Consider the following 22808-nt stretch of genomic DNA (forward strand, 5'->3'; position numbering starts at 1 on the left):
TGATCAAAGTGCTTTAGTGTCACTAAATATTTAGGTGAAGATTCTTAACTTGTTCCAACTGGTTCTTCTAAAATTGGCAAAGGCAGGCTGGACAGAAGAGTGGAGAAGAGCCAACGTTTTTAATCATTTGTAGCTCCCATCCACAGCCTGGCCCTTGAGATGGTAGAGCGGGTCTTAGGGGTCTGCCACTCTCTGACCTGCTGGTCTTTGTACACCTGTTCAGGACTGAACATGAGGCCTGCATGGCCTTGCCGAAACAAGGAAGTTATTGGAATAAGAAAACCTGAAAGTGTACTTAAATCAAGAAAAGTCTGTGGTCAATAAGGAATAATTTGATATAGTGCTATTCCCTGTTCAGTTTTTTCCTGTTAGAGGAAATAGTTAAATCTGGTAGTACACCTTTATATTTATATACATATGTATATATATATACATATATATATACAGCTTTACTGCTCAATACATCTTAAGATCTAGTAAAAGTAAAATAACCCATGTGTCTTCAACTAAAAGATGGACCAATTGACTCTCCTGAATGAACCTTTGATTTCAGGCCCTTTTTTAGATATTTTCTTTGAGGAATTTTATTTACTTGATTTTTGAATAAAGTACAGTCCATGTAACAATGGATACATCAGGAGACTTTAATTTTCCTGGCAGAATGATTTTCTCAGGTGACTATTTGATTATCCTTGAGGTTCTCAGCAGCAGATGGAGGTTCTGAGGCCGAGGTTAACACTTCCCCTTCCTGGATTCAGTCAATTGGATCCTGTCCTGCCTTATTCGACGCCAGTCCCCATGGACCATGAAACAGGTTATTGCTTTGTAAACATTTCTTTTATCTGTCAGGTACTTTAGGGAGTTTTTCATTTAGTATAAGGATTTGAGTGTGCCTTGAAGATGAAAATAAATAGATTTATTTTACAAATGATCTCTAAAATTAACCTCTTTTTGCATTTCTTTTAGTCTCTATTTTTTTCTCCCCCTAATAATAAGCCTAATCAAAGTTTAACAAAGTTGGGGTGCCTGGGTGGCTCAGTCAGTTAAGTGTTTGACTCTTGGTTTCAGCTCAGGTCATGATCTCACAGTTTGTGTGTTCGAGCCCCATGTAGGCCAGAGCCTACGTGAGATTATCTCTCTCTCTTCTCCATGCCTTTCCCCACTCCCTCTCTCTCAAAATAAATAAACTTTAAAAAAAGTTTAACAAAGTCATTATAAATTGTTAAGTTTTTGATTTTGCATTTCTAGCCATCAGGTTAAAATTACCAAAAAGTGTTCATCTTACGTCTCCACAAGCAGTGAGATGAAAACCCTCAGCTCAGGGTCTGCAGTTAGTGTAGTTGTGATGTTAAGGAAACAGTTTTCCGTGGCAACCGTAATCTCCAAATGCAGGGCTGTGGCTATCACTCACCAGCAGTTAAGTGATGCAAAAGGGCATGAGCATCAGTGACAGGGATGCATTTCAGATGGTGCCTCAGGTATTCAGGCTTTTCAGTGATGCAGCCTGAATAAAGGATGTTCGGAGACTGGGGCACTGGTCCCGCAGGCACTTCTTTCCCTTGTTGCACATGGGTTCACCAAGCCTGTTCAGAACCTGAATTTGCACCTCATATGGTGCTGGGAAAATAAAGGAGAAGAGAAGGGTCCATGCCCCAGTGGGGGGACAGGTGTGTCAAATGATATACAGCAACCTGGAATATGATCGCTGCATTGTGGACATCCAGAGGAGGCTTCAGCTATTTAGCCTTTCTATTCACAGAGCCCAGTGTGGGGCTTGAACTCAGGAACCGTGAGATCATGACCTGAACTTCAATCAAGAGTGGGTTGCTTACCCAACTGAGCCACTCAGCTATTTCGTCTTTCTGTTCTTTTAAAGTTAAGCCCATTTTAGGATGGATTTTTTAAAAAAAATGTTTTTATTTCAAGTGTATTTATTTTGAAAGAGAAAGAGAGTGAGAGAAAAAATGGTGGGGAGTAAAGAGAGAATCCCAAACAAGGTCTGCACTGCCAGCACAGACCCAATGTGAGGCTTGAACTCATGACCCTGAGATCATGACTTGAGCTGAGGATCAAGTGTTGGATCCTTAACCCACTGAGCCACCAAGGTGCTCCAAGGTGCCTTGGAAAGAGTTTTTAAAGTCGATTTTTATTGAATAGAAATGGAAGAAGGATGAGGCAAAGTTGTTCAGCTGAACTAATTTTTCTCTTGGTTGTTCCACCTCTTTGAGGGGAAGGAGAGTTGTAGCACAGTGCTGGGACAACTTCCGGTGGCAGGAGCGAGGGACCCTGCAGTGGGGAGGGGGCCCAGGCAGATAGGCACATGCTTCCAGGTGGATGTTGCCTTCCTGCTCAGCTCTTGATTCTATGGCAGTCAGTGAGACTGCAAGAAAACAAGATTATAAAGTGCATACAATTGGTCGAAATTGTCAAAATAGTCATTAAGCAATGAATCTTGACCTCTTGAAATTAGTTTGCAAGAAATGAGCTGATTGTTCTATTTATGTACTTGTCCTTGAACCTGCTCATTAGAATGATTCTTCTCTCAAACGCATATTTCAGAAAATCAGAATGTAAGAAATAGTGTTATTTGGTAGAATGGTCTCCAAATTATTTTCATTTTGCACTGTTATCAGTAACATATATTTAAGCATATCCCCATAGGTTTATTTGTAAATTATGTACATTGATAAGCAATACATGTGTATTTATTTTTATGAATAAATTTAATATATTACTGATACTTATAAATTATATATGTGTTCAATTTTATTAATACACATTTAAAGACATATGTAAAATATAAATTTTACAAGAATGGAGAACAAACAGAAATGAGTTCTGATATTTTCTACACTGACTGAAGACTACTTTGGACACACTCTGGGTACATACGCTGCACTCAGGATACCAGCCTAGAAAACTGTACAGAGTGGAGAGAGCAAAACTACATTTTTAATACTTGCCCATTTTGGGTCCCCTTTCTTCCCTATGTCATTCTAAATGCATTGATGGATTATTATAAAAGGAATCCATATGCATATACACACGTATTTATTAAGTGAAGGAATAATGAGTAAATTTATGTGAAATCAGGCCCTCCTGCTCATCTTGGTAGTCAGTGTGAATTCAGCAGAGAAACATAGTCTCTGACATGATTTTTATCCATTAACAGAGGGTAATAGTAATCCCTACAGAAATGTCATTCTTGATAGCACTGTGATATCCTCTCTCATCATTAGAAACTATGTTCATCTTTGGACAAGATGCATCTACAGACTTGTGCTTTCTATTTTAGAAACTTCTATGCATAATACGGAAACACAAAGTGAAAACTCTTTGAACTGAAGTTGCAGAAACAGAAAAGGAGCAATACAACTTCTGTGTTTTGGAAACTCTTCAGTTCAAAGTTCCTCTAGATGTCAGTATTACATAGAGAAATGAAAATAAAATAGCCTTTGGCAATGAATAAAGACCTTCCTTATTTAAATGGTAAAACATATGTGATATGTAATTGACGAAGAAAAAAAACAGTCTCATTTGGAAGCTGGTTTCTAGTATCTTCAGAATCGACAGCTTCTCCAGTTGGTCAACTCAGACTGCTTCACCCAAAGATTGTTAGCACAACTTGTGGTCATTTGCCATCAACACTTGGATGACCTTAGAGGCAAATATTCATCAATTTGGCACTCCATGGAGTCTTACCACCAAATTCTCAGTTTTACATATTTTGATGAGCTGAAATTGATTGATACATGACCAGTTTTCACTATTAAGTCCACCTATGTTCATGTCATCCAGAATAAATTCAGAGCACAATGCCTATCCACCATCTTCATTTCAAAAGAGAAATACTGAAAGACACTGAAAGACAAAATTATATAATATCCTAAACACAATTTGTTAAGCTATCTTATTTGACTAATTTGATTTATTTTCTAAGTTGGACTTAAATTCTCTCTCATGCCTCTCTTCTATGTTAATTCTAATCTTTTGACTGACAAATATTTATTTCTTCACTCTACTAATTTGTTTCAACGTTATACCCTTGTCTCTTAATCTTCTTTCTTATCTCTTGTGGTACATGCTGTGCGGTAGATATTAAATAAATACTAACAACATACCTTGCCTATAATCTTCTATCTTTTTTCTAAGTGATAGTACAATGGTGTAATTAAGAAAAAGCACAGAACACAGTCGCCTTGTCGTCGGACTTCAGCTCTGGTCATGTGAGTTCGAGCCCCGTGTTGGGCTCTGTGCTGACAGCTCATAGTCTGGAGCCTGTCTCGGATTCTGTGTCTCCGTCTCTCTGCCCCTCCCTCACTCGTGCGCGTGCACATGTGCTCTGTCTCTCTCTCTCTCTCTCAAACATAAACATTAAAAAATTTTTAAAATGAAGGAGCACAGAACAAAGTAGACAACTGATTGATAATCCCAGTTAAGCCATTTCTGAACCATATAACCCTGGGAAATTACCCAATTTCATTATAAAATGGGGCTAACAGTGTCTCTATCCTAAGGGGTTGCTATGAGAATCAACAGAGTTAAACATATGCTTAGAAATGTGCCTGGTATGTAGACAGGGCTTAGTGTATATTAGCCATCATCATCATCATCATCACCACCACCACCATGATCATCACTGACATCATCACCACCACCATCATCGCCACCATCATCATCACCATCAATCACTATATCCCAGTGTCTGGGCTAAGTGCCAGAGACACAAAGATGAATCAGTCTTTTTGCCATTTAAGGCCTACAAGCTAGTGGGAAATTGACAGGAAAAAATGTTTGAAAGTGTTGGAAGTGATGCTGGGATGGGCTCTGAGCTGAGTGCTGTGTCCGTAGGAGAGAACAACTGGTTTGCCTGAGGAAGTGGAAGAACATTTTTCCTGAACTTTCACATAAAGGAGGAAGTTACAGACTCCAAGGCTCTCGTCTCTAATTTTAGTTTTACACAGATTACGAAACACATCTGTGTTTCCAGGTCTCTATCTGAAAGATGGAAATGCTCTGAACGTATGGGACTGCCCCTTGGATTTTTTAAAGTACATTTGCAGTTTGTCTTGAAAACCCCAAGCTGTGCTTACACAGCATTTGATGCTTGCAAGTCACCCTAAAGCAAATTTTGCTCTCTTTCCAAAGAAAAGAAGACTGATTCTTTGGACATCCATACAATTTCGTTCATTTACATTGCGTAACTTCAGAATTTGTGATAATTTGTGTGGATCGGGCTACTAATTATCTTTTATGTGGTATTTAAGAAAAGTTTGCTATGCAAATTCAGAGAAACTAGCACTCTGAGAAGGATGTTTATCTGCTTAGGAAAGGGCCATCTGTTCTCATCAGTGTAAAGCTCATTTATGAAAGCTTACTTTAGTCTTCTGCTTTCTGGCTTACAAAACCTATTCAGATATATCCTCTCATTTTCATTTGATTTATATGTGAACCATATCAAGACAATATAATAGAGGTCAGGAGTGATATATACCTTATCAGTATCCTTCAATCTGTTCTTGAAGATGGGCCTTCTTTTATAAACAATGCCAGAGTTTAACAGAATTTTTTTCAAAATAGTGAGTTCATTTGTTTTCAAACATTGTAGTCTATACATGAAATGAAGGATTTCATTAATTCAGACTGTCCTGCTTTCTAAATTACTATTAATTTTAGTGGATTTTTTTTCTGTTTTTGAATCATGTAATACAGTGGTTTTCAATCTAGGATGATTTTGCCCAGAGACACACTAGCAATTTCTGGAGACGTTTTTGGATGTTACAGCTGGGAGGGAAGGTACCAACATCATCTGGTGGGTAGAGGACAGAGATGCTGCTAAACATTCTATAATCCTCATAACATTTTCCATGACCAAGAATTATCCACCCCATGTGTCAGTAATGCTGAGGTTGAGAAACCCTGATGTAATTAATATGTGACTTCAGTTACTCAATTGTGTATCCACAGGCCAAGGAGAAGGCACGGTCACACCCTGGCCTGAAGGAAATGGCACCTGTCAAAGGCAAAAGGACATCGTCCCTCACAGGTAACATCTTTAGAAGACTAGATATTTATGGATCAAGAAAGCTCTGGTAGGACAGTCCTGTTGTCAGTCTTCTTATTCTGAGAGAGTCACATGTTCATAAAGCCCTGTGTCGGGAGAAGAGCTGTTTGAATATCTTTATTTGATTGGCTTTGGGTCCGACTAGTTACTAATCTTTGGGAACACACGGTCAGTCAATTGATCATGTTCACTTCTACTTTGCTTTTCAAAAGTTTATATCTTCTGATAAAAAGAAACCTGAATAGAAATGCCATTGTGTGAGGACAAAATTATACTGATCACATACATCCTCCATTAAAATATTTTGTGGCTTTTAGAGAGATCTTCCCAGAAGAAACAGCTCTCCTCCGAGAAAGAAAAGGTTAATAAACTCAACAAGAAAAATTCTGAGAAGACCAATGCCTCTCTAGCTCAGAGAAGTTTTGCTAAATTTCACACAGAAAAACTACAAGACGAAGTAGAAGATTTGGCCCTAAGAAATTCTATACAGTCAAGAGAAAATATAGAAACAAGAGACATTTCAAGCACAGAGAGACTGAACAGACAAGAAGACAATAGTGCTGGAGATGATAAGCAAGCCTCTGTGGATATAAATGAACATCCAGTGTTCAAAGGAGAGAGAAATGGACCTCGTTCTAAGGAAGACACTAGTGAAAGAGAAGTTGAGAAAAAAGGAGAACCAGCAATTGAAAATGAAACAGTGTTGGACAAGTATTCAAATAAAAAGCAGTGTGTTGATAAAGCTAATGGTGATCAATTCTATGAAAGGTAGGGCTTAAAGCATCATACACCTACAACTCATGTTTTTTGGTAGGTCTTTGTGCTATTGCAATTTAAGGCCATATCAAAAGGATAAGTTAAATGAGTTTTTAAAGCAATGGTTTAGAAAACAGTTTCCCAGCTTCTGTAGGTTTTTCTTGGCCATGTTCCCTTGCTATTACTTTTTCATCTTGCCTGTGAAATTTTCAGGCATTTTTATTGTTTTCTCCTACCAACTGATAGACAAAGATAATGATTATTATCAATCAATATTTTCTAAAGATTAAGTAAAAAGTTCTTATTTTTAGCATTATAGACACATCTTACCTAAGATCAGGAATTGAATAGTGATCAGATATATCTGTAAATTAAAAGGCTAATCCTTAAGAAGTTTACCCACCCCATTATACATCATAAATTGGCTATTTTCCTTGAATATTGTGAGGATTGAGTAGGTAGATTATTGAACGACTCTTCCTCAACTGCAAAGTTTTACATATATATGCAGGTAATTATTCAGCCAATTATAACCAATTACTCTGTGTTATGATGCACCGCAGAATCTATTTGGAACAGAGTGTCCAAATTATCTGTGAGGTTTTCAGAGAATTATGATATCATTTTTATTTCATTTATTAATAATGTATTTGACACCTAAGTGTGGAGAAAAATCTAATTTTGTAAGAATTAAACATAATGACTATTGTTTATTAAGAAAGTCCAATGCTGCAAAGATATGCTTGGTAAGGTCTGGAGCTATTAAAAATGTTGTTGGAAATGGCTTTTGTTTCAGCCTGAAATTAGTTCAATTCTTTCATCAATAAAGGTTTACTCTCCCTGCTCTTAATATTCAGAGAGATGATTGCTTCCTTTATTATACTTTAATTTAGTAATTTATCTCTTCTATAAGAAAAGGAAGTGAAAAATTATGAAGATCGAATTAGCTAGGTATCCACAAAACGACTGTTGATAAGGGCCAGCAGACAGCTTGGGGGCACAATGCGGTCAGCAGGGAGAGGCTCTGGGACGGTAGTTATCTATACCTCTTCTTGTGCTGCTTGGCTTGATGGGGAAGCTACTGCTTGATTTTATCTCAAATGCTGAAACAGCCAACTCTCTATCATGAAGCTTATGACTCTTCACCAAACACCCTATTCAGGAAGCTTTAGTTCTAAGAATTTTGACCATCTGAAAGCTATCTCCTTGAATCTTTGAGAGCTGCAGCTAGATTTTATTTTCCAGGTGTATCAGCAATGTAAAAGCCATTTCTACATCACGAATCCCGGAAAACTCAGCAATAGCACCCATTTTCCAGGATGCTGAGCACGCAGAGCACATTGGCAGCAGCAAGCGGCGGGTGACGGAGGAGTGCTTCATCAAAGAGGACAACAAAAAGAGCAGAATAGATGTAGCGAGTACAGGTGAAGGACATGCATTCAGGACACAGCAAACCAGACAAGCCCAGGGGAGCTTACAAGGCAAACCCCTGGAATCCACTGGGATTAAGACCTCCAGACAGGAAGATCTGGTGGCCCCATTGGGTAGGAAATGGCTTTTGTGTCAGCCTTTTGAAGCTTTTTAACCCTTTTCCAGCAAGCATTTCCAACTAAATTTTACTTAGCCTAACAGCCTGAAGGAGACATAATGCCATACTGATGCCATTTGCGTTTGTAACTCAATCACCTTTTTTTTTTTTTTTTTGGTTTGAAGAGATGAATGCCACCAAGAGAATTCTTTCATGACTTCTTTAGTTTCCAGCATATTTATGGTGTGAGAGATGAATGTCTATATCAAGTCAGATTCCTGGAGACTTCTATTATCTGAATTTTTAAAAAATATTAACACTTGGCAGAGTGCCTAGCACAAGATAAGTGCTCAAGAATTATATGTTGAATAAATTTAAAGTTCTGAAGGCAAAGTTATTATTTACTCACCTCCCTTTTTATCCTTTGTGTGCATGTAAGAAGCTGCCTGCAGTAGACGCTTAATTAAGTAATAAATGGGGAAATGAATAGGTTCACAGAAGGCAAGCCATGGAAAAGTAGAAAGAATACTGCAAGAATATTACTGAGTATGTGTTTTAGACCTCATCGGGATGTGGACTAGAGTTTAAACACTTAGGGGAAATTCGAGAGCTGTAGAATATGTCCTTAGCCAGTTTTACTGGTTCTTTTATTTCCAGCCAGGAAAAATTCATCTTTGGTCCTTTAATGTACCGTAAATAAAGGCTAAAATACCTTGGAAAGTAATATATAATAATGTAAAACATTTCAATGACATGAGGAAACTTTTCATCTTCCTCTCTTTGCTTTAATTAAAATAATGGATATTTTCAGTGGTGCCTTTTTTTTTTTTCAAACGGACCGAACAATTTCTCATATTTAAATTTTCATTTTCGGACTTGAGAGAATCGCTTGTGTGAACCACATTAGGGTTGGATATTTTCAACTCTGTGACATTTTGAAAAGTTGTCCTGAAGATGGTATAAACCATAGTTTTGTGGTCCCGACATTCTTTCTCAAAGATGTCAGGTATTATCTTCATGAATTACAGACCATAATATGAAATAAAAGCATATATTCCCAGAATTATTAGGAATAGAATAAATGGTTCATTTTGTTTTGTTATTAAATGAGCAACATTTTATTCTAATTTTTAAAAATGCTTATTCATTTATGAGACAGAGAGAGTGAGGAATGGTCAGAGAGAGGGAGACACAGAATTGGAAGCAGGCTCTAGTGTCAGAGCTGTCAGCACAGAGCCCAATGCAGGGCTCCAAATGATGGACCATGAAATCATGACCTGAGCCGAAATGGGACCCTCAACCGACTGAGCCATTCAGGCACCCCTTGCAACATTTTATTCTGAGGCCAAGCTGTGGTGACGGAAAGAGGTCTGACTGCTTAACAAATGGCCCTTCTTTTCCTCTTATCTTCTAGATGATGTCCCAGCCCCTCCAGCGCCCTTTAATCACCGTATTGTGACAGCCAAACAAGCAGCAGTCAACAGCTTTTACACTGTGAGCAGAACGGAAATCTTAGGAGGGTAAGTGATGCTCAGTGTTAATCCTCTTTCAACAAAAGAAGAGTGTTTTCAAAGAGATCCTGAGGATTTCATAAGTGTTTGCCAGTCTTGACCTGAGACCAAGAAACATCATAAACAAACATTTTAAGAGATTTTAACCATTTCTGAAAATCGCCACTGATGTCAGAAAGGTTGATGTGGGGACGGTGACGAAACTCCACATTTATTATCTGCTTTACTTCCCATGTTGTAATGTCTGAAAGTGGGACAAACCCCATGTGAGTCACCAGTAAGTTTAGAAGCTGTCCAAAACTTGAAAACGGAGACACTAACTGTAGAAATGAGTGAACACAGTGCATTTCTTGTGGCATATGTTACATCTTTTTTATCTCTGTTTTTGGTTTTCCATTTAGGTTGTTACTGGATTAATTACTAATATCCATTTCAATTGATTGCTTCCCTCAGTAAAGAATTTATTTGAAGGGCATTTAAATGCACACTCTGTCCCTGAAGAAGGAAGAGTAAAGTCCATCAGGGACCGACTTTATTACTAGGGGATATTCCTCTTCTATGTCAATCACAATCCCCCTTTGAAATCTTGCCATTTAAAGTCTAAAGTTTACTGCCACATGAATATCTATGTGAAATAGCAAGAGGAAGCAAACCATTTATAATAACAGACACAAAATTTACTTACCAACACATAGAAAATATGCATAGCAAACTGCCATGCATGTTTCTGCATTTGGTCAGTGGGGGTTGTGGTCAATATTTGTGAAGTCCTTTCTTCCTCGTCCTGGTCTATATTTCTTCTGCCCTCCACCATGGAGAACCACCTGAATATTTTAGTCCTCAGCTTGCTGATTAGAGAGAACACCCCTCAAGACTGCGAGGAAGGGCAGAGAGAAAAGGGAATTCTAACATGTGAAAGGTGCCATGGGAGTCTTTAGTCTTACTGCATGCAGCGGCTCCTTTGGGTCTTCAGAGACGTCAATGGCAAGCCAGCAACTGTTTCTCTGAAGACAAATAGTTTTTTGCAGAAGAGGCATTGTGACAATTCCCAGGGCATTTTCTTAATCAGTAGCCATATGTGAGGTGCCTGGGGCTGTGCTTATGTGCTCCAGTAAAGAGACTGCATCTGAAGAGTGGGTGGAATTAAAGTCACCACTTGGTTTTGTTTGCAGTAATGTCATTCTCTAAGATCCATCTGTTTCTGCACAGGTGTGGAGCTGAGTTGAGTCCGATGTGGTGGCAGTCACCAACCTGCCCTGCCAGTTATGGCCACCGCCCTCACCTCTGCAGTTATCCAGGACTGTGGTGGACCTTACGTTCACAGTGTTGCTCAGGGAGCTTCCCCTTTCTCCCCTGCCACAATAGCCACATTGCACGAGCAGGCACCTGTGTTCTATTATACTACATTAGGAATCAAACAAGAAGATAAATTTAAAAAATGTTTATTTATTTATTTTGAGAGAAAGAGGGAGAGAAAGCGCATTTACACATGTGAGATGGGGAGGGGCAGAGAGAGAGAAAGAGAGAATCCCAACCAGAACCCACGCTGTCAGCACAGAGCCCAATGTAAGGCTCCATCTCACAAACCGTGAGATCATGACCTGAGGCAAAATCAAGAGTCATATGCTTAACCGTGAGCCACCCAGGTGCTCCATGAAGTCAAAATTTAAAATTGTTCATGAGTGTGCATTTCTGTATGTGATCACATTTGTAAGAAGCTGTCCTTCATAGTATATATAAATTTACATCCAAGCTAAACTGTTGAAAATTTTATAGGTGATTATGTAATATGTATTTTTATTATATTTATCTATATGCAATATTATTACTTTATTTATATGCCGTTTCCAAGAATAATTTTATATTCTTCACCTGTAGCCTGCATTATTCATAGGCTTACAAAGCCTAGCTTATTACATTCATATGTATTCAGAAAGATTCCATTTTTTTCTATAACAGAAGTTCTCAAATTTTAGGGGGCATATGAAACACCCAAGGACGTTGTGAAAATGTAGATTCTGGAACTTCACCTTGGATTCTTGCCTCAGTAGTTCTGGGTGGGGCTGGGAAACCCCTCAGCAGAGTCTGATGACCATGACCTATGGACACACCTTGACATTGTTTTACAAGTAGATGCACTAATACGTTTGCTCATTCAAACCCCCAAAGAGAAATGCCCTGACAACCCCATCTTCCACTTGGCCCCACCTCATTCTGCACCACATGCTCTTCTTTGCAGGGGGCGCTTTGGTCAGGTTCACAAATGTGAAGAGAAAGCAACAGGTCTGAAGCTGGCAGCCAAGATCATCAAGACCAGAGGCACCAAGGATAAGGTAAAGGCCGTGCAACGTGGATCTCTCCTTACCTTCATCTTTGCCTCACTAAAGCACCGTTCCTTCTTCTTAGGATGAAGTGAAGAACGAGATCAACATCATGAACCAGCTGGATCACGTGAACCTAATTCAGCTCTATGATGCCTTTGAGTCTAAGAATGACATTGTGCTGGTCATGGAGTAGTAAGTGTTCTCCTAGCCCCCTCCCTCCCCTGCACCGCTGCATGCTCGCATTTAGAGCTTACTTCAGAATCCATGACTATGTGGCTGCAACTCTGTCCTGCTTCAGAAGTCACTAGATCCATGTTTGGTGCACCACTGATTCTGATTGGTGTGTATTAGACAATCGCATCAGTTTCAGAAGGAAAATTCTTAGGAACACACAGCTCCATGTGTGATATTACTGAGATGAAGTAGCTTTATATCTAAATCATACTGTCAAATATACAGATTAAATATTATTCTGGTTAACCTGGAGGAAAGTGATTTTTGACTTATATTTTATTTTCAACCTTATTGTAAATACCATGTTCACATCAAATTCTTAATAAATTGGGCTAAGAAACTTCCATTTAAATTCATTTTTATTTTTTAAAAATATTTTAATGTTTATTTATTTTTGAGAGAGGGGAGGAGAGAGAGACAGAGAGAGAGAGAGGGAGATACAGAATCCAAAGCAGGTTCCAGGCTTGGAGCTGTCAGCACAGAGCCAGGTGCAGGGCTTGAACTCAAAAATTGTGAGATCATGACCTGAGCCAAAGTCAGAGGCTCAACTGATTGAGCCACCTAGGAGCTCTTAAATTCACTTTTATGGAAAATTAATAAGTATTTAAGTTAGAAAATGAGTAGTTTTAATTAACGCCGCATTAGTATTGTGATACGGTTCATTCTTCTGCTTGGGGTTTTATTTATCACTGTGCCATAGGAATTTTGGATTATAAAAAGTCTGGCATCAGAAGCACATAGAAGCACTTTAACACAGAACTTAGTCTGAGGAGAGCCTGTTTGACCTTCATTTGGTATCTGGGTTTCCTCTCCCTGCCTTTGTAGTGTCTTCTTTATCTTACGTATGTTAGAGAATGGCAGATGTGGACTCACTCCAGAGCTGCAGCCCCTGGATGACAGGGACCTTGAGACTTTCCAGTTGTGAAATTGATGGTAGCTAAAATTAAGACCTTCAGTCTAAGCATCATCTAACTGAGATAGTGATGGAGGTGGTGAAATCACTGTGTGCACACATATGTTGGAAGAGTTAGGGGAGCTTAAACACCCAGCTAGCCACTACAAGAAATGGCTGTGTGCATTAAGGACTCTGGACTCAGGACTTTGATTGATCTCTTCCCTCTGCAGCGTGGAAGGAGGGGAGCTCTTTGATCGCATCATCGATGACAACTACAATCTGACCGAGTTTGACACCATCCTGTTCATCAAGCAAATATGTGAGGGCATAAGACACATGCATCAGATGTACATTCTCCACTTGGATCTGAAGGTAGAGCATGTTTTGTATGTGTGAAATGCAAATCCCTTTTTCCCCTCCCCTCCTGTGAATTAGTAGCCCTGTCAGATACTATATGCTGGCTGAGGAAATTAATGCTATTATGAGGTGTTATGTTTGGGAATTAATAAAAATCTGGATTCTTAGTATCAGCTCCCCATTCCCAAATTTTGTTTCCCCCTAATATTTGCATGTCTCCATCTTCAGGGACTACTATTCAGTTTCTTGTAACTTGCCTGTATTAAAGGAATCCATATGGGAGATGCATTCCCTAAAAGTTTGAAGTTAAAACCATCGCCACCACCACTACCACCATAATATCCTTGTGTCTTTCTCAATTTTAGAATAAGTAGGTGGGAGGATTTTAGCTAACTCAAAATTCACTAGTGGGAGCCAAACTTTCCAGTGCCCAAGCATCCCTAACAATCTCAAAAGTTTTTAGGAGGTTCTGAACTTTAGGGATTTGTTTTCCTGTGGGCATACTAGAGCACTGAGTAGAAACCTATGACAGAATGGGATACAGGGCAGCCAGGAGGGTGGTGCTAAAATGCTAAGGAGCAAAGAAGGCTGGTGGCACCCTGATGGACATGGTGGGGAGCCTATGTGAGCAGTGGGGAGGCAAGCCACTTTTCTTTCTCCTCTTATTTAATGACCCTTCCCTTTTGATCCCTCTCCCATTATGAAGTACCTAGAATTGGACAATACATAGTTACAACCCATGCTCAATAACTCTGATCAGCTCTAATATCAGGGCTACATATCATAAGTTGCCTCTTTTTGTGTGGCTCACTCATTTTTTCATCTTCCTGTTTGCACAGCATGACAATGAGATAAAATACATATTCTACATAACATACTATTGATTGTAAGTCATAGGGGATTGTAGAGCTAAATAAATCTAACTTCCTTAATAGGCTTCCATGGTCCTCTTATCTTATAACTTGGCTTCCCTCACTGTCTTGATTTATGTGCACTACCTCTCCCAATCACAGGAGGAAGTGGTCTATAACAGAGTCATAGGTTAAAAGTCATTAACAAAGCCCTTGGCTAGAAACTGAGTTCAATCATGTGTATTTTCATGGAGCATTTTCAATGAGTGTAGATATTCTGCAGATATCCCTAAAGGGATTTGATTGGCAACAGAAACTAGGACGTGACCGATCATAAATCAAACAGCTCTGTATGTGGCTTCATAACATTGATTGAGGACTTGTAATGGGAAATTTTAGTTATGGCTTGTAGGTAAAGACAATAGTGAAGGTGAAAGCTGGATGGGTCATTAAGGACCACTCATCCCTTGCAGAAGTCTCCTTGGAAGGAAAAGGTCCAAAAATATTAAGAGTGCTTGTCACCACAGAGGAGAGATTAGAAGTGACTTAAAAATGGTCTCCTTTATATTTTTCTATGTTTTGCAAATCTCATTCAATGAATATGCTTTAATTGCATAATTAGAAAAAATTTAACTTTTTGAAGTATCCTCAAAACTGTTTCTTTACATTCTGCAAACACATTTTTATGTCATAGTATTCTTTGACAATTTAGCAACTTTATATATGATTGATCAGTTATTTGAGGATGAAACCAAATATTCATATATACCATCCACTTCTCTATAAATAGCTTTACTTGTAGACATCAGTTTTAGAGATATTTTAGAAAAGGGCTTCAAAAGACATTATGCCAACCAATGGGCCATTGAATATTGGTAAGGAAACACTACTACATCATTTCATAAAGTGCTTAGTTTCTGATCTCATTTGAACCTACTTTCCACTGGGACAAACAGGGGAGGGACAGCCATGATGCCACCTAAATGATGGGACATAGGATCCTGGGGATTCAGCAACTCAACTAATGCACCCCAGCTCTTAGGGAACAGTTGGGATTAGACCTTGAGAGTTCCAGGCAATTCTTTGAAAACTTTATTTCTTTTTTTTAATGGATGACTTTGACTTTATTACTTTAATAAAATTTAAATTTATTTGTTTTGAGAAAGAGAGAGAGAGTGAGAAAGAGAGCAGGAGCAACAGAGAGGGAGAATCCCAAGCGGGTTCACACTGTCAGTGCAGAGCCTGATGTGGGCTTGAACTCACAAACCGTGAGATCATGAATTGAGCCGAAACCAAGAGTCAGACGCTTAGCCAACTGAGCCACCCAGGCAGCCTGGATGACCTTGACTTTAAATGAAATTCCTTATTTTTCTTAGACCTCAGTTTTTCAGACTTAACGAATACAGGCACACTTGTAAGACATTCTATAAACACTGAGTTCCATGCAGCACTACTGTCTATGCTTTTCCCTCTTATACCTCAAGACCATTGGATTAGCAGAGCAAAGTCTATCCAGAGTGAAGCTTCAAGGGAACACTTAGTCAAGGGTTTAAGCATTGAGAGCAAACTCAGCAAAACTTTGGAATTGCTGAGAATGAAGAATGAACAAGAAGGAAGCCGTCCTCTTACACATGACTTTCCCAAAGACTAAGCACGAAGAGAAAATCTGGAGGTCAGGAGCGTTCATGTTATATTGCATACTTAGTGTGCCTGTTTAAATGAATCAGACCATTTCTCCTGGAAGTCATAAATCCTTGGGAAAGATATTTCTTCAAGAAGGGGAAATTCATACTTAATATTTTAGGGGGGCAGATGTTAAGTCTGAGACAGCCTCTACCAGTCGATTTGGAAGGTACTGAAGCAGCCCCCTTGTCTTTCTTCCCTCAAAGAGGCCTCTGCCTGAACTCACACATTATGGTAAACTGCAGAACCAGTTAGAGGGACAGGCAGGGTAATGCAAGGTTGGCAGGGTACCCACAACCTCATCCACCACATAATTAAAGGAGAAAATACCCACACAGACAAGCCAGACCCAAAGTGAAAGGCCTGATATGTTTTTCCTGAGCATCGTTGTATTTTTAGTTGTGGTTTGAGGACAATTTGAGTGAATGATGGTTGTTTTCATTGCTAATGTGTCTCTTTCTCCTGGCAGCCTGAGAATATCCTGTGTGTGAATCGGGATGCTAAACAAATAAAAATTATTGATTTTGGATTGGCCAGAAGGTATGTGTATTTGGACATAGGTATATGAGCAAAGGTAGGGGTGCCCTTTCTTTGCAAAGATAAATCTGATATACCTCTTGGCTTTATATTTTATTTAGAATTAACCTCACAAAAAGTATATCCCACCCTTACCTTGCTGATTTTGGAATTGGAATGTTTAGAAGTTTCTATAATGCATCTAAGAAAAAATTTTTTTTAAAAACTTAAAATCTAACACAGTCAAGTTATTAAATTTGAAGACATTAATTTAGAATTTGTAACTTGGTCTTAGTCTTTTATAATTGTTTTATCTGTAAAGAGAAGATTTACTTTTAAAAAATAATGTAAGCAAGACAGCAAAGGATTCTGGTATACATAAGCTTCTTAAGTGAACAAAGAGTTAGGTGGAGTTCAGTACATTAATGTTGAATATAAAATGGATGTAAATTATTATTATTATTCATTAATATGGGCTTATTTAAGCCATTGACATGTCAAAGATTGTATCAGTTTTCCTTTTGTTATAATTCAGGTGTTCTAATTATTCTGACTGGCTTTTCCCACCACTGTCTTAGATTATTAAAGCTTTAGAATATGATTTATGACTCTTAAGCTCCTGGAATATTTTTTTTTTGCAAAGTTTTAGCACTATCTCTTATATGCAATTTTCTTTAAAGTCTGTGTATTTTAAATTTGCTGTATGATTGTGGTTATTTTATCTTAGAGACTGCATCTTTTCAGTTTCTATGATTGTTGACTTTTGATTGACCTTCTCCATCCCTCCACTTTGTTTTCTAAATTCCAGATACAAACCCAGAGAGAAGCTGAAGGTGAACTTCGGAACCCCAGAATTTCTTGCCCCTGAAGTTGTGAACTATGATTTTGTTTCCTTTCCCACTGACATGTGGAGTGTGGGCGTCATTGCCTATATGCTGTAAGCAGATCTCCATCTCTCTAACCCTCACAAATATGAATAAAATCCCTAAATTAGGTCTTTTAAAAATAAATAGCCATATTGAGTCACTTTCTAGGCTCTGTGGATCCTGCGGGTGAAAGGAGTAAATTTTTTCCCTGCACATCACCTAAAAAAGTAGATGTATGTCTACTTGTAATCACTTTAACTCTTAGGACACCACCCAATGCCATAAAGGCCATTAAAACACAACTTGTGTCCTGATGACTAATGCTAGCCTTATTCCTCGAGGGTGACGCTTTGGTGTTTGCCCTCTGAGTGTGTGGCAGACTTTAGCAGCTGTAAATGCTTTAAGAAGGAAGTTGTTCTGTCCTTAGAGATTCATATTTCAGTGTAACTGCTGACTCCAGTGCTGCAGGTGTTGAATTAGAAGCTGGGGTGGGGGAGGTAAGCATTTTCTTGATTGCAAAATTATATTACAGAATTATGTTTAATTATCAGGTATTGCCTTCTCTCGGATTTAAATGACAGAACCCAAAAAAGCAATTTGTAAATTTATAATTGTAATGTAAAATGTAAAAAAAACACCTATTTGTAAAGGGTTGGAAGCTATTTAAACAACGACCGCTCTGGATCCTGTGTCTTACAGACTGAGTGGGTTGTCTCCATTCCTGGGTGACAACGATGCTGAGACCCTGAGCAACATTTTGGCCTGCAGGTGGGACTTACAGGATGAAGAATTCCAGGACATCTCGGAGGAAGCCAGGGAGTTTATCTCCAAGCTTCTGATTAAGGAGAAGAGGTAACCCAAGGTTGTTTTGGGCTCTGGAAGAAGGAGGGATAATAGGGGAGCATGTGCCATCACAATTCATGTGCGATAATCCCCAAGTTCCCTTAGTGACATCTCTGATGCCGGTGCAGTCGTAAATGGAAGGAATTTGATGCTCTTAATCTCGTTTACTGAGATCTGGGACTGGTTTGGTTCTGAGGCTTGAAAGGGGCTATAAAAACTTCCCTCCTTCTGCTTTTTGCAATAAGGCTCTAGCAATTAGGGGCTCTTGCTAGGCCTCAAAATGAAGGGTTTGGGATAAGTTATTTCCATAACCCCTTTCACATCTACAAAGCACATATCCGGCTCTGTGTAGCTGAACACTTAACTGTCATTTCATTTGAGAATCTACTGTGGGCCAGACTGTGCCAAGCGCTTCATAGACATGTCCTTTTTTTTTTTTTTTAAGTTTATTTATTTATTTTGAGAGAGAGAGAACACAGGGAAAGGGCAGAGAGAGAGAAAGAGAGACAGAATTCTAGTCAGGCTCCACACTGCCTGTGCAGAGCCCAAGGAGGGGCTGGATCTCACGTCCCTGAGACCATGACCTGAGCCAAAATCAAGGGGCAGATGCTTAACCGACTGAGCCACCCAGGTGTCCCTAGACATGTCTTTTAACCCCCATCCACCTCCAAGAGGTGGGAATTATCATTCCTGTTTTATGGATAAGACTGTAAGTAGTTTGCTAAAGATCATAAGGCCAGTAATTGGTGAAATAATAGTCAAACATGTCAACCTTCCCCTAAGGCTGCACATTTAACTGTAATATATTACATGGCCTTCTATTTTCCTTCATGCTTAAACCACATTTTCAAAATTCAGAGGATGAAGAAGAGTGATGTTGAAATACAGGGAGTTGCATTTTAGAACTATGGGTAGGGGAAGGATATTGTGATTAACCAGTCAAAAACACGGTTTCAGATTTTTTAAAGTTTATTTTATTTATTTTGAGAGAGAGAGATCACAGCAGGGGCAGAGAGAGAAAGAGAGAGAGAGAATCCCAAGCAGGCTCCTCACTGTCAGCCTGGAGCTGGATGTGGGGCTTGAACACACAAACCACGAGATCATGACCTGAGCCAAAATCACAAGTGGGACCCTTAACTGGCTGAGCCACTCAGGCGCCCCCAGATGGTTTTAGATCTAAAATATATACTAGTAATAGTATTTAAGATTTTCAAAGCCAACAATACTTGCCTTGTTGTTTTATTATCTTTACAGCTTTTAAGTTATTAATAAACACAACCTTGAATGAATAGGAGGGTGTATTTGAGGAGAGGGGATTAAAGAAATATCATGAGCATTGGGTCTGGAGAAGTGCCTGACACAAAGGAGGTGCTTTATCTACAATCTGCCAGGAAACATGTCTGGGGCATTGAGAACAGATGTCTAAAGTCCAGTCCCTGTCTTTAGGTAACACATGATCTAACAGAAAAGATTTTTTAAAAAATATAACCCAATGCAGTTAATGCAAAGTTAGAGTATATTGAAAAGGGTCAGGACTGAGTCCTAAAGCATAAGGAGGACTCAGCCAGGCTGAGGGTGTCAGTCTGAGGACAGGGGAAATGAACAGACATTAGTTTTATCTTTGATGGAAAGGCACAACAGCTGATGTTACTATTATTATTATTTGTAGATTACTGAACACCAGGCAGTGGACAGATGGAAAGTGTCAACTCTATCAAGTCTTTGGTGGTTGAGGTCCACATTTACTGAGAATCTATTTTCTGGATATGTATTTTTTTGTGTTACCTGATTCAATCCTCTGGATTAAATGAGGAAATTGAGGCTGGGAGCAGTGAAGCAGTCACACAGCTAGTGCAGGGCAAAATCAGAGTGAGGCCTGCTGGCCTCCAGCACCATGCCCTGCCCACTCCTTGAGTCTGAGGGTCGCTAATATTAATTCCTTAGGAGGTGCAATTACACACTTGGGCAGGATGACAACTGGCTGATTATGATTGGGTGGAACTAAGGTCAACACCTGATACCACTATCAGAGAATACATTTCTGGGTACAAAAATAAACTTGGAATTGTATTAAGAATTTAATTATTAGTACTATGTTTATTACTAACTCCTTAATAGTCAGCTTTCAGAAGTTTGACATTACAGTGCAGAAATAACAGTTTTTGGGCACTGTCAGTTATTGAAATGCTTCTGAGGGTCCACTACTGAACATTTATGATATTCAACAAAATAGCACTTTCCTCTGAGGTTGGTAGAGGTCCAGAGTTTAAAAAAATTATATCTGCCTGCTTAGGGTCCTACTAATGGTGATGCTGTCACCAAGTTATTAAACTTTCCTTCATGGACTAAAGTAAAGATTTATCATCTCTTCAAATCTTATACTTAAATATTTGATATCTGATGAAGTAATTTTATTGAAGCAATCTACAAACTGAAGCTCCATGACTGTTTGAAATTACTTTCTTGATACAGTTTCAGTAGACTCCAGATTGTTACCCTCACTTATAGTTTTTCTTTTGAAAGGTTATTTGGCTAATGTGATAAACATTAGCACACAAGACAAGTTTACCAAACTTAGAATTAAAATATAACATAATCTTTATTCTTTCCCATGTTATTTTTTAATTATTATTTTTTAATGTTTATTTATTTTTGAGAGAGAGAGAGCATGAGCAGAGGAAGGCAGAGAGAGGGGGAAACAGAATCGAAGCAGACTCCAGGCTCCAAGCTGTCAGCAGAGCCCGACGTGGGGCTTGGAAACTCACTCAGTGTGAGATCATGACCTGAGCCCAAGTCGGGCGCTCAACTGACTGAGCCGCCCAGGCACCCTGCATGTTATTTTTTTAAATTGCATAAACATTTGCTGGCTCAAAAGAGTATAGTTTCTCTGCAAAGGTACCTAATGTACTCTCTCTCAGTGCTTTTATTAACTCCTTTTCTATTTATTTAAGTCTTCAAAATTTCTTAATTCAAAAGTTAGCACTACCATATTATTCGGAAGTTTTAATATACAAACCACTTTTGCACTTATCAAGAATCATTATAGCATTTTGCTCTTGCAATAGTAAGTGTACATTTATTCTTCCACTGACTGATAGAAATTCAATTCATGAAGCTCAAACATTGCATGAGAAATGGTTACTTGTATTTGAAAGTAGATGTTCAATTAATAATAAGAATTTTGAATTATTTGCCTCCCTTGTCTTACCACTGTTGTTACCCTGACTGGTTTGATGGTAACCTATAATCATCAATAATAGTTCCAGAGAAGGTAGAATTGCCTGTGAATTTGACATGTGGCCATGTGGTCTCCCAAAGGCAGTGGCCAGAGCTCAGGATGAATGACAGATGCAGACCTCATTTGGTGTGTCTCTGCTAACGGCCTTCTGAATCTCCCTGTAGTTGGAGAATAAGTGCAGGTGAGGCCCTCAAGCACCCGTGGCTGTCAGACCACAAGCTCCACTGCAGACTCATCTCACAGGTAACCAGGGCGTGTTGCTTTCCCTCTCCTTTTCTAGCTGACCTCAGTCTTTGGATGATCAGAGGCTAGCAGCATCTTAGCCTTATATGGGGCTCTGTCTCATTCCGTTTCTCACAGCCTTCAAATCTTGTGCTAGTGTTGAATGGCTTAAAATGCTTTTATTGAGCAGTTTGTGTTTTGTCAAATATGATGTGTAGGAGAGTATTGTTTTCAGCATAACTATTATGTTTATTTCTCAATCATTATACTCATTGTAAAATAAATCACATCACTGTACTATGCACCCATATTTATATACATACATTACCTAGGATATATAAACAAATAATCTTTTGAAGAATATATGTTCATGTACTTTCAGGATAAATAGTCCTCCTTAAAACAGAACTCAGAGTTTTAATTTTTATGTTTACTTGATTCAGTCTGCTGTGGGCACTAAAAATCTGCACTAGTCAGGTTGATCCAGACAGCAATACATGTGAAGGAGACTCTTACCAGAGACTGAATCAAGATGACCTAAGTGTGTGTGTGTGTTTAAATCTTTTTTCTCTTCAGGTTTCTATTTCAATTCCAGTTAGTTAACATACAGTGGCATATTAGTTTCAGAAGTAGAATTTAGTGATTCGTCACTTCCATATAACAGCTAGGGCTCATCACGAGTGCCCTCCTTAATGCCCATCATTCATTTAACCCATCCCCCTGCCCACTTCCCCTCCAGCAGGCCTCAGTTGGTTCTCTATAAGAGTCTCTATAAGAGTCTGTTTCCAGGTTTGTCTCTCTGTTTTTTTCCCCTTTTTTACTAAGTACTTGTTGGCAATAATTGACACCATACTCTGTGATAACTTAGTAAAATAAAATTCCTAATTTACTCTTATTGCCTTAATTCCCATTTATGTCCC

The 22808-nt window shown here is 38.8% G+C and overlaps 1 protein-coding gene across 1 annotated transcript in view; it reads left to right on the forward strand.

Moving 5' to 3' along the window:
• MYLK4 (myosin light chain kinase family member 4) overlaps positions 1–22808 on the forward strand; it is a 77659-nt gene that overhangs the window by 49172 nt on the left and 5679 nt on the right. The window contains exons 2-10 of the mRNA XM_029945514.1: positions 5968–6046; positions 9763–9868; positions 12099–12192; positions 12266–12375; positions 13543–13684; positions 16673–16743; positions 17528–17656; positions 18285–18437; positions 21831–21909. Of these exons, the coding sequence (XP_029801374.1) occupies positions 5968–6046; positions 9763–9868; positions 12099–12192; positions 12266–12375; positions 13543–13684; positions 16673–16743; positions 17528–17656; positions 18285–18437; positions 21831–21909 (963 nt within the window). The remainder of the gene's footprint in view (positions 1–5967; positions 6047–9762; positions 9869–12098; positions 12193–12265; positions 12376–13542; positions 13685–16672; positions 16744–17527; positions 17657–18284; positions 18438–21830; positions 21910–22808) is intronic.

The sequence above is a fragment of the Suricata suricatta genome, chromosome 7, assembly GCF_006229205.1.
Source record: "Suricata suricatta isolate VVHF042 chromosome 7, meerkat_22Aug2017_6uvM2_HiC, whole genome shotgun sequence".
NCBI classification, from domain to species: Eukaryota; Metazoa; Chordata; class Mammalia; order Carnivora; family Herpestidae; genus Suricata; species Suricata suricatta.